The sequence below is a fragment of the Eleutherodactylus coqui genome, chromosome 4, assembly GCF_035609145.1.
Source record: "Eleutherodactylus coqui strain aEleCoq1 chromosome 4, aEleCoq1.hap1, whole genome shotgun sequence".
Lineage (NCBI taxonomy): Eukaryota > Metazoa > Chordata > Amphibia > Anura > Eleutherodactylidae > Eleutherodactylus > Eleutherodactylus coqui.
The window spans coordinates 193,027,728-193,044,114 of record NC_089840.1 but is presented as its reverse complement, the minus strand read 5'-3'; the positions used below and the strand labels follow the sequence as shown (position 1 = coordinate 193,044,114).

The 16,387-nt window shown below is 40.6% G+C and overlaps 1 protein-coding gene across 2 annotated transcripts in view; it reads right to left on the bottom strand.

Moving 5' to 3' along the window:
- Window positions 1-2,330: 2,330 nt before the first annotated feature.
- Window positions 2,331-16,387, bottom strand: part of MYOZ1 (myozenin 1) — a 33,290-nt gene continuing 19,233 nt past the window's right edge. For both annotated transcript variants that reach the window (XM_066600500.1, XM_066600501.1), the window contains exons 4-6: window positions 9,105-9,372; window positions 5,776-5,953; window positions 2,331-3,017 (exon numbers count right to left, since the gene is read on the bottom strand). In XM_066600500.1, coding sequence (XP_066456597.1) covers window positions 2,786-3,017; window positions 5,776-5,953; window positions 9,105-9,372 — 678 coding nt within the window. In that variant the 3' untranslated portion in view covers window positions 2,331-2,785. The remainder of the gene's footprint in view (window positions 3,018-5,775; window positions 5,954-9,104; window positions 9,373-16,387) is intronic.

The window sequence follows — 16,387 nt, the reverse complement described above, 5'->3', positions numbered from 1 at the left end:
TATACGGTTAATTAATACAGTAATTACCTTCATTAGTGTTTTTGATCGTATTTGTCTTACTGCTGGCAATAAAGCTTCGGATGATACATCTTCACTGTATGCTGATGCACCTATTTTTGGTATACAAATTCACATTCCCCCCATGGTGAAGTAAGTAGCTTTGATTTCATCACTTGTATCATTATTATAGATTGAAGGACCCACTCCCTAAAGTGCTATCTACATTTTCTTTCCTCTTGTTTTGTGCACTTCCCAGACCTTGATATCCGGCTCATGTGACCAGCGCTCTCCAGTATTGGATGTTTTGGATAAAAGGGGAATCTCCATAACCTAATGGGGTGTTTACATTATAAGGCTGTCGTGGCTGTTGGGTGTAGAGGTTGGCCTTAGTTCCCTGTGCCGACCTTACTAAGCCAGGTGAGTTTGTTCCTCGTTAATTTTAATTTTAGGAGCACTATCCATCTTTTTATCTTCTAATGTCTGTGCATATGACATACACTAAGTAGTGCAGCTGTCCTCTTATGGGGTCTCAAAAGCTGACATTACTTGGTACTGTGGCTATTATATGCAAGTGCAAGCAGTTGAAGACATCAGAAAGACAGTGGTCACTGGCAAGGAGCTACCTTCATTTTAAGAAGTTACTGGAAAGTTGAAAAGTTCATTGAGTAATATTTTTCGTCAAGAAGTTTGACCTCTGGTTAGTCCCAAGTGTCCCTATGTGCTGGCTGGAAGGCTGCCTTTGAGAAGTCTCGGTCTAAAAATGTCACATCATATTTACTGCCGAATTTCCAGTAATTTAATGTGGATGCAAATCAAACTCCCCAGTGTTTTTTTAAATATTTAGTTGACTATAATTTTTGTTTTCTTTACTGAGATAATCTTGTGTTTTCTCACAGACTGACTTAATGGCATTAAGCTGTAGTCTATATGGAGCAACAATACCAATTATTTATTTGGTTTGCTACAGACCTATTCTCCAATTTTGTGCACCCTATGCAGGCATGTTTAGTGTATATCTGTGTGAACAGGGATGTGTTCTGTGGGTCTGTGCAGGTGGCCAGACATTAGGTATGATCAGTCCTGTGTTGCATGCTAGCCCTAGTGTGTTGGTGTGAACTGCATTCTGTCCTGCTTTGGTACGTTTTCCACCCTGGGCAGTTAGGTCCACAGGTTCCAGCATGGGGCTGTCCTTACCGGGATGATCGCCCTGCTTGTAGGCAGGTTTCTTGTGGATGTTGTCTCGTTAGAATAGGGACCTGCAAGACAACGAGGTGCCGTGACATGAGTTCACGGGCTTAATTGTCTTGGCCAAGACACAAATTAATGCCTAATACATTCTATAGATGATTCATTTGGCTATGCGTGCAGGTATGATTGGTTCACGTTTGAACTTTTTCTGTCATGCGCTGGCTGTAGAGGAAGCCAGAAGCTTGGAGTTGGTTCCACGGTTTACCTGTGACATGAAAAACTCATTAAAACAGTTTATATTTATTTCATCTTGTTTTCAGTGTTATTCCCTATCCCTTATAGGGTTAACTAGTGACCAAGGTACATGGTCAGGTGCGTCCTTGTCAGGACGGGTTATCTGTGGTTAGGCAGGTCCCTTTTTACTGGGTTTATTTCAAAAAGGACAGTTTGTTTCCTTAGTGCAGTTGTCTTTATTATTTTGTACTGTTAGGTGTGCAGTAGTATAGTGTTTCAGGTTACATGTCCAGCGTGTCCGATGCAGACGTGACAACATTGTGGTGTTCACAGTATTTTCTCCAAGCTCGTACTGACCACACTTAACATGGCACCCATAGCATATCTAAGTTCGTGATTTGCGCTAACAGAAGCAAACCTGGATACTTGAGTAGGTCCACTAGCACTTTGTGGACTTGTCACAAAAGTAGGTCAAAACTTTATGTTCCTACTCACATTTACCTTTATCTACTCACACACCAGGACCGCAGGAACATTTTAAATTTCCTATTTCCAGAAATAAAACCATATCCTCGTGATTTACCATCATTTTCTAAGATTGAAACATCACTCTAAGGTCTGTCAGTGATGTGTATATCATGTATATGTAAACTGTATAACACTATAGACAAACCTATAATGACTTAATTGCTCCTACAAAATGCAAGCGGTCACGTTTCTGCTTTCTTTATGAAAGGTAATAGATTGAACGGAAATGTTTTTTCATTTTTACCCTATGCTAATTATCATAATTCCCTTTCTGATAATTCACCGTATTGCCTATGAATAAACCAGTGGCGTGTCATTGGTCACACAACAAGCCCTCATTATGAGCCCTGTGAAAACCTTGTAAAACAAACACACCATAATACTGTAGATACTGTACGTGTTTATTCAGTTACACTAATGAAAAATTGCAAATTAAGAGCATGGATTGAGAATAGGTAGGTTACATTTTATACACTATCCTTTCCGTCACAGTGCATAAAACATTAAGCATTCTTTGTCTTTTTCTAGCTGACTTTTTCCATTTTCTTAATCCCCTCCCACTGACCCCTTTAAACTTTTTTTGTTTTCCATTGAACAAATCCAGCACAAAGAACTATAGTTTACATTAACATAAATAAGGAAGCCTGGCTGCTTTAAATAGAGAGCACATTAGGATGTGACATCGATGTGACCTGTGCCAGCGGCTAATAAGTAGTCACAGCTTATTGCACATTTCCAAATGAGGTTTGGTGGCCACTAGAACAGGTCATATCTGTAAATTGTCTTACACCTACAGGCTACAGAATTTTTTTTCTCATCCTAGAGATCCAAGACTTTACAGTTCTTCTGTTTCAGCATCAACGGGCGGAGTAAGTTCAATGTTGTAGTGTGTACCCTCACCAGACCCCAACCATCCAATTGGTGTTCTGTTGAAGGATGGTCTGTCGGTGACAGTAGGGTTGAAGACAGTTACAGGCTCTGGTTCCACTGGGCCAGCATCAAAATCAGGCATCTGGAAAGTCATCATTTTTGATGCTTTCTCATACCCTCCAAAAGGCATTGCTGTCCTAAAAAACGGAATAAGCATAACTGGTAAGATGAAACATTGTAGACATTTTTATTATCTAAAGTTTATTCACATCAATAACTGAGAGTATTGAAGGCTCTGCTGTGATGTAGAATGAAGAGAAACTAACTTGAGTACACTGACTGAGTGTGAAATGTCTAGATCTTTGAAGTACTTCACCTGATTCTCTTATTGAAACACCAAAGTATACCTAAAGCGCAGGTGTTGCGCTAACACAGCATTACCAGCAAAATCTGTGACCACTGGCCACTGCGGGTGGGTAGAGCTTCAGCCACATTGAGGTTACCGCACCTTTAGACTCTTGAGTATTTAACAACTATACTCTTTTTTAATTCCTTGGTTTTAAGGTGAAACAAGGCAATGACATTACCTAGGATAATAATCCTGTGTACATGAAGGGAATGTATCACCAGATAATGGCCTATTATATAAACCACTTTTTTGTTTTAAACATATTTTCTAAGAATTTTGGGTGATTAAAAAAAATTTTGGTTACATTTTTTTTCTTTTTGACTTTTTTTCACTTTCTGATCTGTAAAGAAAGCTTTGCAGCTATCATCTCACTAACCTCACAGGCAAGATTACACTGAGAGGTGACACCTATATGCAGATACCAAAGGATCCAGCATTTACATTAGGTATAAGCTGTGACTATCTACTCCCCGTGTCCCCAGTCCTCCTCACTGCAAGCTAACTGCATCCTCTGCTGTGACGAGGAGATAGCGCTGGTCGTGCAAGCGTGCTGCTGCTCTATTCACTTTCAATGGGACTGCTGAAGATAGCTCAATGGCACCTACTCAAGTATTTCCATCAGCCTCATTGACATGAATGGCGCAGCGGCCATGCATGCTCATCCAGCACTCCATTCATTCTGATGTCATTGTGGGAGTGAAGCAACACCGCAGTGACAGGCACAGGGGAGCATGGGACTCGCGTTCTTGAGATAAGTGGGTGTCTCACTGGTGAGACCCCCACCAATCAGCAAGTTATTCCCTATTCTGCAAAAATATTCTGATAGCTTAAAGGGGTTGTACCAGGCTTGCAAGTTATCCCCTATTCACTAAGCCACCATTGTATAATAATGGATCTAGTAGAGGCCAAATCTTTTTTTGGATCATGCCTTAAAATATTAAATGTAGTGAATAGGTTTCCTACTATACCTATGTTCATGTTCAGATGTAGGCTGACCTGCCCTACATTAGCCCTACAAGATTAGGATTTAGTGTCCCAATTCCCTACCACAATGTGTTTCTTTCAAAGTGGAGTCATCGGGAGATACTTGTTTGTTTTAGAAACCAACATGATCGCGTGCATCTGAGCGGCACCACCTATGATGTGTTCAGACCACAATGCTGTATGCATTGCCCTTTTAACGCCCTAATGATTTGGCCTATTTTGGACCTAAGGACATGACGATTTTATGGGAATTTCAGCTCCACTTTTCAAATTTCATAACTTTCTTTATTTTTTCATTGACTTGGCCATATGAGAGCTTGTTTTTTTTTGGTGTGGCAAGCCATAGTTTTTATTGGTACCATTTTGGGGTACACAATATATTGTATAACCTATTCATTTTGACTGGGGGAGAGCTCAGTGAAGAAGCACATAAAGTTTTACTTTTTTGTATATGGACCCTCTGATTTTTAAAGCGGAACATATCAGTGCTAAATAAATAAAGATTATTACATGACATTACTATACATCATTTTACTGCAACTCTGCATCAGGATGTATATATACTTTCTGTGGTGGGGAAAGTGAAAAATGTTCCAAGGCATCTACTTTCTAGTATCTTTCCAAACACGCTGTGCTAATGGTTTCCAATGGTGATAACCAGCGGCTGAATCATATTCAGGCTCTACCTATCAAAACTGCAGTCATGAAAAATTACCCATGATCAATCATTCTCATCACTAAATTGAAAAATGAATAATTAATCATATACATGAGTTCGTGAAGTCCTGTCTTCAAAACCAACCATAGGAAACAGTGTTCATGTGAGTTTCCCTCTGAATACTCCTTCTACACTTCAAAAATATACAGATGGGTAAATAGGCCCTAGTTTGCAAGACTAATGTATGAAAATTAGACTGTGAGCCCCAATTGGACAGGGAGTGATGTGAATGGGGATGTTCGAGTAGTCCTTCAATTTAATTAATACTCAAGGGGTATTGTAGCCTTATCAATCAGGTATGCCTAATTGTATTTGTGATGCATCAGAGAAGAACACAGTGAGAACCACTCAAGTGATGTTCCTAAGCTCTTCTGAAGTGACTTATTGTTACATAGTGTATATAAAGGAATGCAAAGTAATGCTAATAATCGTTCAATAATCATAAGTAGCATAAGTGTAGCATTTTTCTTTGGCATTTTGTTACAAATCACTAAGATATTTTATGACATTTGAATACCTTAGCTCATTTTACATTTCCCCTACACACTAGCAGCCTGTTCTGTTTATGACCAATTTTACAAGTCTTTTAAATAAACTATATTAACCCTAGGGATAATGTGCAGAGACAACTGCTAGATTACTCTTACAGTGACAATCTATGTACATCTCTGCAGAATATGTTGGCACTATATAAGGACTGGGAAAATACATAAATGGATCGTTTCAACAAAAGCCACTTTTTTATCTGTCCCATTGAGACTTCTAGTATGGTCAGTCAACTTGGTGATTTCAATTGACAAGATCCAGTGATTTGAGTTGTAGTGGATGATGGATATCTACTTACCTGTTGAACGATTTATATTTGCAAAGTTCGGCCTTTTGACCAAAATCCAGTAAGTCGATATTTAATTGTGCTGCTTGTTGTGGGTCCAAACCCAAAGCTTTTTCCCAGGGAGAGAGGTAGGTCTTAATGATTGTGATGTGCTTTCCACCTTCACCTCCAGCTTGGCTAGACTTAGCATCTGAAATTACACATTGAGTAAAGCAAGACATGTTTTAGCCAGAAACTAAATACCAGTGAACATAAGTCATTGTGTACTAATTCTGAGCTTGCAGTATCATTCCTGCCCAGTGTGCAATGTAAGGAGCAGTGCTATTTATCATGCAACACAACATCTGTTAACAGCCGATGCTGGGCGATGGGGGTTGAATATACATTGATATGATATGGACGCCTCATCTCTTATGTTCTAGAAGTTTTTACTACTAAATCTCAACATCAACATGTTCTAAAACATACCATTACTCTTGTATCTGACTTTTTATTATAGCGAAGTGCCACCCTGGAACATTGGCAGCACAATTCCACATACAATGTTCCAATCCATTAAAGGCCCTTTTACATGGAATGATTATTGTACAAAAAATCATTCAAACATGCGAATATGAATAATATCATTCAGTGTAATCGCAGCCAACAATCTCAAATGCCGAACAATAAATGGTTCGCTTTTCATAGTTCATTTTATGCAATAATAAAAATCATCGTTGGCTCGTTCCCTAATCGCTGGGTTTAAATAGCGATTGTTCCGTCGTTCTTATTCACTTATGAGAAAATGAACAGCTGAATGATTTCTCGTTTGAACGAGACAACAATGTATCTCACTGTATAACCAGCATGCACGAGCAAACTCTGACATCATTCACTCATTCAAACGACACCTTGGCAGGTCTAAATGGGCCTTAAGTTCATATAGTTAAACCTACATACTAAGTTAACTAACTTTGGGATAACACTGCATTTCTTATCTTGTACTCATCTAGGCTTCTGTTCACAGCAGAATTCACAGTGGGATTTACCTTGTGAATTCCACCTCTAAAAAGTGTGGCAAAATCTGCTTCTTTTTGAAATGGTTTTGGTAGATCCGTGTGCGGATTTAGCTATGTCAAGGGTCAAATTCATACATGGAAAATCATGTTTCAGTATGAAGAAGTAACTTGTCACTTCTTGGCAAGGAAACCAGCTGAAACTTTTCGCTCGGTACCCTGTCAGGTGCCTTGTTTACACGGGCCAGCATCCCTGGTTAATTGCTTGTTTGAGCAATTATTGGGGCAACTATCAGCCCTTGTAAAAATACCCTAAATTAAACCAACTATTAAAGTTAAGAGATGCATTTTATAGTTCTACCAGTTGTCAATGGAAACAGTCAACAAACTAGGCACCAATCACATTGCTATCAGCTAAGCTGAGGTAGTGAATTCTTGTTCAATCATTTTTATTGAAAGTATTAATAAAAATCAAACTATAACATACATATCACATATTACCCATTGTAGAACACTTGTAATTCCCAACAGCGAAATTGTTCAAGCCTTCTTAGTATACCGTTTTATAGTTATATCATACCTCAAGATTTGAACCCAAAGTAGTAACTGTGAAACAAGGGTATATTAGAAAAACTGGGTTTGAAATTTAGTTGGTGAGGTGGAAGAAGAGGGAGGGGGAATGGAGAGATCCAACCCTTCGTACTGTCCATAATATCCTTTAGTTCTCAACTGATAATCTCTTTCTGAAGCATGTCATTATTCTACCAGGAGATACAAACATCTTCTCTTTCTGTTCACACCTTCTAACCTCTATCTACTTTAACTTCTCCCAGAGGTCATCACCCTGTCCAAGAGCAGACAAGCTTACAATTCTATTTGAATGTGATTTAACCATGGCTGCCATGTGTCTAGAAACTCTATTCCTATAAGCATAGAGTTTTTTGAATGAACCATAGTCTAATATCGTATGTTGTAACTCAGATAGTGTGGTTGTGTTGTTTTTCCACTGTCCAGCTATCTGCAGTTTTACTGATAGGAGGATGTGTGCCACTAGTTTCCGGTGCCTAGTTGGAATGTCCAGCTGGTCTTCTTATATCCGAAGACTATAAAGCACCTGATAAAAGAGTGTACTTCCTATAGTGCTAATCATTAATACAAGGTTCATAGACATTGGTACAGTAAGTACTGAAAAACGTGAGCTCTATCAACCGGAGATGAATATATGCCATAACCCAAGATCTGTGCAAGGTGACTAATACGTGTTACAGGGACATATGATTGATCCACATAATGTTTTCTTGTGTTTGCATTCCATAATAGTTATATAGTTTAGTCACTTTGTGTCGACATATTTGATAAAGGGGTATGTTATCATTGATCATGCCTAGCGCCCATGTCAGGATTCAAACCCGCAACCTCCTGTACTTCAGTCAGTAGCTCTCCGCAGTGAGCTATGTAGCTTGCTAAACAAGTTCCCCTGCATACCTTAATTCCTGATTAGGCTTCCTATAAAAGCTTGGCCCTACGACTCCCTCAGTGAGTGATTATTCTGCTCCACAGCACTGTCTGATTAGCTCCCCTTCTGCCTGTTCCCTTACTATTGTGACAAGACCTCCTGATATCAACTTCTGGCTTTCCATCTGACTACATTACCCGCCTCATACCTTTGTGCTGCAAACCGAGACTTCCTGTTGCTGACCTCTGGCTTCCATCTGACTACGTTACCTGCCTCATCCCTTGTGCTGCAAACCAAGACTTCCTGCTGCTGACTCCTGGCTCTTCCCCAACTACTCTCCAGACCTGAGGCTCCTATTCAGCACCGGGAAGACGCTTGCAAAATAATCACACCTAAAATATGGAGCCCGTAGTGACCACTCTGCAGAAGCAAGTTACAGAGCTCCAGGAATTGGTGCTCTGTAACACAGCGCTGTCCATATTGCAGCTGTTCAGTTTGGTACTCCAAGCACAGTTCTCTTTGAATTCAGTCCAATGTTGACAGCACTATCTGCTTGCAATGCTGCCTGTACTGAGAGTGGGCCCGGCTATCAGCTGATCAGTGAGGACCCCGAGTGGCAGAGCCCTGATAATCAACTATTGATGACCTAACATTAGGATAGGTCCCTTTTAATATATATTATATAATACACATTTATTTAGAGAAATGATGTAGTAGAGCGGAAGTTATAAACCTTCACATACTGTACTTTGCCAATTTTCCAAATGGACTGGATTTCTGGGTCCTGTTATCAAGTTAAAAAACTGGAAAGGTTAGTTTTAAAGTATCAAATGATTTCTCCTCTAATGTTTGCAATGACTCGTAGTGTGCTTTACGTTTTAAATAATTACCTTGTCCTCCTACACCGTCAACACCCCCGCTGCCCCCTTGTCCTCCACTGCCACTGGTGCCAATCTGACCTCCTGCAGCGGCTTTGCTCCCTGGCTTTGGTGGAGGAACAGGTGGGATTTGGCCGCCAGGTCCATGATGTCTTCCAGACAGACTAGACACAAATTGTCCACTGCCTTGTATTAATCCATAACCACCGCCTCCTCCACCTCCTTGTCCACCGACACCTAACTGTCCTCCACCAGATGGTATATACTTCTGGAAGTGGTCCTATGGAAGACAGAAGGAAATAATCATTGACTGTTGGCTCTTTAAACTCTTCTTAACACCTACTGTATATGTCATAGATCTATTTTTACACTAGTAGTCAGAGTGGTATGATGTTAATTGAGTGACGGCACATCACATATAAACAAGTAAATAGAATTAGCTCAATTATATAATTAAAGACATCTCAACAACACCATTCATAATGTTTCCTGCAAATATATACTGTATTCCATAAACACCTGATGTATAGCATCAGATTTATTGTTAGCTATAGGAGTGTACCACCAGAGCTGTCCCCTCTACTCTATTGGTGTTATTAGGCTGCCCCAGGCAATATTAGTACTTTTCTACTTTAAAAGGGTTGTCTAAGCTTCATTTGCATGTATTTAGAGAACAGTGGGTGGTTTGATCTCTAAATATGTCTTTTTTGTTCTGCTGCAGGCAGCAGGATGCATACAATGCTATCACCACTGCCCGCAGAGAACATAGCATGCCGTCTCTGTTCTCAGGGACGACAGATTTCATGCTCACCTGAAGTCAGCGATGGACGAAGACTGCAAGGTAAGTGCACGATGGGTACACATTTACAGGAAACGGCTATTGCTCAAAAGCCGTTTTTGGTCGCATTTTGAGCAATAATCGTTGTGTATAAATCAGCCTTTAACCCCTTGAGTGGCACGCCCGGAAATTTTCCGGGACGAGCTCCACTGCTCATAGCAACATAGCCCGGAAGATTTCCGGGCTATGTATCACTATGGGAGCTGCAGAGCACAATGCCACAAGCTGTGACATTGTGCTCTGCCTGCACAGCCCCACAGAGAACAAAGCAAGGGCTTTGAAAAACCAGCAGATGATATTGCCGATATGTCGGCAACCTCCTGCACTGGTTTGTTTACAGGTTGCCATAGAGACCATCGGCTTGTCAGAAGCAAGCCGATGGTCTCTGTGGCAGGGAGAGCTGGTTGTTAGCTGTCAGAGGACAGCTAGGTACTAGCTCTTACAGCAGAGATCAGAGAAAACCTCCGATCTCTGCTGTGTTAACCCTTTACATGCTGCAGTCTATGTGACTGCAGCATGTAAAGGGCTGTCACTGCAGCATGTAAAGGGCTGTCACCATCGGACCCCCGGAATGTGATCAGGGGTCCTGATGGGTCCCTGTGGAAGTCCCCTAAAGGGACAAAAGAAAAAAAAAAAAAGTAAAAAAATCATTAAAAAAATTATAAAAACACTTGTCTCCCTTTACTTTGTAAAAAATCAAAAATATAATCACACATGTGGTATCCATGCGTCGTAATGACCCAGAGAAGGAAGTTAATACATTATTTAACCCCTTAATGACATGGCCCCTTTTTTTCTTTTTTCCCCATTTCTTTTTTTCCTCCCCCCTGTTTAAAAAATCACAACTTGTCCCGCAAAAAACAAGCCCTTATATGGCCATGTCAATGGAAAAATAAAAAAAGTTATGGCTCTTGAGACGCAACTGCAAAATTAGTTGAAATTCAATGATTAGACCATTTTAAAAAACCTGCCCTGGTGGGCACGACAGGGTGGTAGGAAACCCGCCACTCAAGGGGTTAAGGAAACCCCTATCATACTGCTTTTGACATCAATGTTGATAAAGACATTCCTGAGTAAGGGCTTAAACACATAGGTGCATGTGCTAATACGCTCGCCGCTACAGAGCGTATTCACGCATGAATCGGGATTTTTACTTTTTGACTATTTAAACTCCGTGAGTTTGAAAAAAAAAGCAGGAAGATAGTTCCTGACCTATCTTTCTCATATGTAGAAAAACTATGTGTGAGAAAGATAGGACACGTGTAGTATTAACGCGTGAGTATTCCGATAGTAAAAATGACACCATTGAGATCAATGTTTTTTTTTTTCTATTTTGTTACATGAGTGGGGATAAAAAGAAGGTGTTACCATCCTAGACATAGGAGCAGATCTGTAATCAGTTCTGCAATCCAGACAGGGGCATAGCTATAGTGGATTCAGAGGTAGCAGCCACTACTGGGCCATGGAGCCTTAGAGGGCCTAAAGGCCCCTCTATCATAAAAGACGACACCAGTATTATAAATGGATATGGATGGTTGGTTGGACATGTTACACATTTTGCATTGGGGCCCCCTTCACTTAGCCTCTACTTAATCTTTTAAGATTTTAGCAATGCCCCTGCCTACTAGTGTTGTATCAATGGGCTTCTTAAGAGACCCAACGATGCACAGGCAAGTTGTGGGAGGGCCCCCGTGTTGAACTTTTGCGTCTGGGCCCCTGGGTCTTTAGCTACACCTCTGAATCCAGTGAAAACATTTCTACTTTCCGTCATAAAGCTGGTTCTTTCCTGCTATGTGCAGTTTATAAGCCAATGTCTAAGAGAGTGGTAAGTCTTCAAAATGACGGAGCAGATAAAAATTCATTGGATGTTTACTGACATCTGCGTCCATCCTGTATGCCCCAAAAATTAGACAACAGGGGCTTACAAAAAGCAATGCGATGCTGTGAGATGATGGCTTTATGTGTAAGTGACCTATAAACCAGTATTTTGTCACAGACCGCGTACGTGCATGCTCTGTAGAGAAAATCTGTAAACCAGCTCCTACAACAGCTGTTCCAAAGCTAAATATAGACAGAAATGTAAGAAGTAAAAAGCAGGAGACTCGCTGGGATTATATAACCCTGCGCGCTTAGAGGCTTAAACAGCCCAGCAGACCCATGAGAGATAAGGAAAGGGTCAGCGAGGAAATACCGCCACATAGCACCGGCAACGCTGTTTACACTAATGTGCTTTAACCTCTAATGTTCTGAATATTTATCTAATATGGCATTAGCTTGGATAAAGCAAACCAACTCACATTTTTTATCATGAATGGTCACAGAAAAGAGAATAGCTGCAATGATTTCAAATAAGTCTTACTGATAACATTCAATTCTAGCAAGAAGATAATGGAACTGGGTAGAAAACCACTTCAAATATGATATTCCCAGGATGGCATGCACCACTACATGCTACTATGATCCCTAAAGGAAAAATTTTACATACCTTCGTATTAAATCAGAAGCATTCGGCGACATAATAGGGCATCCTCTACAGTTGCTCAATTATGGCTCCATACAAAGCAGAGCCATAATATGGCCATGCGCATAAGGCCTAACCTCTAACCTGTGACTGATAGTTTATGAAGGACTATGCATGTAGATATCTAGTTTCTAGTAAGTACATATATTAGAGTAGGCAGGCAAATATGAATCTCTACTTTAACCCTTCTCTGCATTTTGTATCATATATGATACAGAACACATATTTCCTAAGGAAATGGTTCTGCCTCTCTACTGCATAGTGTAACACATATGAGACACTCCATGGTATTACTACATGGTTCTCAAAGCAGCCACTAGATGACATAGTTGGTCAATTGCAGATTATATAAAATATAATTTTGGTCATGTTTTTGGAAATGCAGTGAAGGGTTAAAAGGATTGTACAATTGTAAACTACTTATTGGCTATCTTCAGGATAAGTCATCAATAGTAAACTAGTAGGGAAGGGGAAGTCTGTCGCCAGCGACCTCACTGGTCAGCTGATCTTTGGGCTGGTGAGCTTGTGCATAGAGCTGATGTTTGCAGGAAGCAGATAGCTCCATGCCCACTGTAGTGGCCAGGCTTGGTATTACAGACAGAGTTCTCAATTAAATAAATGCGAGCTCTGCCTGCAATACCAAACCTGGCCACTACAGTGGGAATGGAGTTGTCTGCTTCCTGTACATCAGCTACACGCACAAGCTCACTGGCCCAAAGAACAGGTGATTGGCAGAATCCTGGGCACGGATTTACTCTTCATGCCATCAGTAGCTTATGACTGGACAATCCCTTTAATTGTTTTAATGAATATTTACCCATTTTTATTCTTTCTAAGGTGTTCTGTGTATTTCGGAAAGCATGAAATACTACAAGGAAAATAGGTGGCATAAAGTAATATATAATGCATATCTCCAATAAGTTAAAAAGACTTTTCAGCTCTCGAGATATGTATGCAAATATATCCCCCCTAAAATAACAATTCTGGAGTATTTTCCCCCCTAACTCTGCATTGTGCCGTTACACTGTTATTCAGCCTAAATACTTACTAGTAAATTAATAATTGGGTGTTACTATTTCCCTTATCAAATCGGTGTAGTCAGTAGTGTTTGGACAATGAATGCAGAGTGTGCAGGAACACCTCCCCCCTTCCACCAACTGGTAACACCCAGTTGTCAATTTATGTATACATTTCTGCGAAGAATAAAAGAGGAACGGAACAATGTAGAGTTATAAGAAAAGATGCCCCAGAATTCTTATTTCATGAAGAATAAAAATATTCACTACACTAGACATGTCAAGCGAGGGGACAGATATGCTTTAAAGCAGAGTTCACACAACATTAGAAATACAGTAGAAATCGAACCTGCATAGAGAAAGTACAAAAGGAAAACTATGTTCCTCTCTTGTGTTTTAGACCTACTCCCAGTTCTGACTTACAAATCTCGATACAAAATACTGTTGTGTAAAAGACAATAGATACCAAAAAGGCCATGACGTCAAGACATTGACATGTACCCCCAGCCGATACTGAGGAAGAGGCTTGGCAGCCTCGAAATGCGTATATATGCTGATTATACAATAATGAGAAGTTAAGCTAATTCACTGTTGTATACTCTTATATGTTCCCAGGTTGCGCCTTATACTCAACCCTTATGCCTATTCTGGTATCTATTGTCTACACATCTAACTTTAAAGTTGTGACAGTCATTGAGGTTGGCTGCACCTACTATACGGGAAAACACTCTTCTTTCATGAGTCAAACCTACACATCCCAACAAAGAATATGGTTCCTCTGTTCCTTATTTCCTTTTCTGCACTGTCCACTGTTGTGTAAAAGAGGCCTAAACAGGTCCATGATGTAAATGTTTAATTTGACAGGTTTTTTTTCTTGGCTGGAGATGATTGAGGATGCCATATGTGTTTCTATTTCCACCATGCTGTTGAACTGCCTCTGAAAGCATTGCAGAGGCTCGTCCAAGTGTTACTGTCTCTCAGCAACAAATGCCAGTAAAGTTAGACAACTCTCAAGAAGGACCTTGTGGTCATGAACCAAAACTTAGTCTCTAAGCAAAACACATGCTTCAGTACTTGTCAAAACAAAATGCCATTGCCTAATATGATCTGTGAGAGTACTATTATTCTGCTGCATCCCAGACCCACCCAACATGGACTACTTCCCGAGACATGGGTGCTAATAATCATAAAGCTGGACCCGAAAAGTTCATAATAATGCTTCAAATTTTTAAGCACTAGGTCCATGTCACATTTGTGCGCTGTGTCAAGTGTATTTCTTTCTGTATGCTAAAAAGATATATTAATATATTGTGTGCAGAACCAGTGGCTTGTCAATTTTGCAGATAACGAGCAAAAATGTACTCTTCTGACATGTGTTTGGTAAGTTTATGTCTAGATACCCTGTGTTCACAGTACCTAACAGCAAAGGCTGCTGTGCTCCGAAAATAGCCAAATAACCACAAAACTATATGGTAAAGTAGGTTCCACTGGTCCTTGTGGGTGGGGCCTTATGGATATTGGATGGTAATCACTGCAATCTATTTAAAAAATGACTAGTAATAATAATTAGGAAATTATATAGTACCAGTGTTTCTGGTGGTGCAATGTGCCACACAGCACGTCTACATGCATGTCACACACACACAGCTCTGCTACATGCATGTCACACACACAGATCCACAGATCTGCTACATGCACGCCACACACACACAGCTCTGATGCATTGCTTTTGTATATGAGCTGCACGTGATTTACTAACTTCAGCTGCTCGCTGAGGAGACATGTTCACTTGTAGCTTTTGCATATCTGCTGCACGAAATTTATGAACTTCAACTGGTGGCTGCATACTCACTGATACATTGATACAAGAGGGCAGGCATATAAACCACATATCCCTCAAACATGCAGAATTCCCTTTCTGTGATTTTAACTGTTAGTGTAGGTACCCACAAGAAGCGAGGACCTTGCCATGGGTTGTGGGCCCACATATTCTAGCTAAAATATCAGCTAATACCTCGCATTTATCTATAACATGCAGTGCAGTTTTAAATGTTGGGGGAGTCTAGGGTGTCAGTGCCCATGTGGTGTACCTTTGGTGTGCAGGGCAGCCTGCTGGTTCCAAATCTGGCGACATCAATAGGTGCAATCCTGCATGGTGCACTACATGTTTCATGTGATCTGACATCCTCTATTTGACTTTCTTGTGTAGGAATTAACATGAAGCAACCACCCCCTTATTATAAAGAGAGTTGTGAGTTGTTGTCTCATCCGTGTCCTGTGTCTATCTTTGGCTCCTCCATATAGCAGTGTTTGAGGGATATGTGGTTTATATGCCTGCCCTCTTGTAACAATGTATTAGTGAGTATGTGGCCGCTTTCTGTGATTTTTGTCTGTTTCATAATTCCCTTTCTATGATTTTTTTTTCTGTTTGATAATTCCCTTTCTGTGATTTCAGCTAGTAGCTGAGGTGACATCGTGGCTTGTCGCTGTATCATGTAGGTTGCATTAGCTTCACGGCGGCGTTGAACCCTCTGTGGTAACATCTTTGCATGACAGCGACGGTTTGTTTCAACACTGGATAACGGTTGATGATGAAATGAAGGCTGGACTGGTGTTGGCGGCATTAGCACTTGAGATGACATGATATCATGTTCAGTAGATGTGAAGATAGTGGTGAAGGACTATGCTTTAATGTTGTTGGACAATATGCACTGCTAGCTATGTATGTGGACATTTGTGAGGTGTCAGTTATTGGAGTCTCCACGCAGGTGTGCAGCACAAACTGCCAGACTGAGTACTGCTGTATCCATAGCAACAGAGGTCGCAGGGGTTTGTGGGGCATGTAGTCCACCCATAATCCCTCATTCAGCTCAGAGACCATGTGACTGACCACATGATGGTAACATCATGTGAGCACACG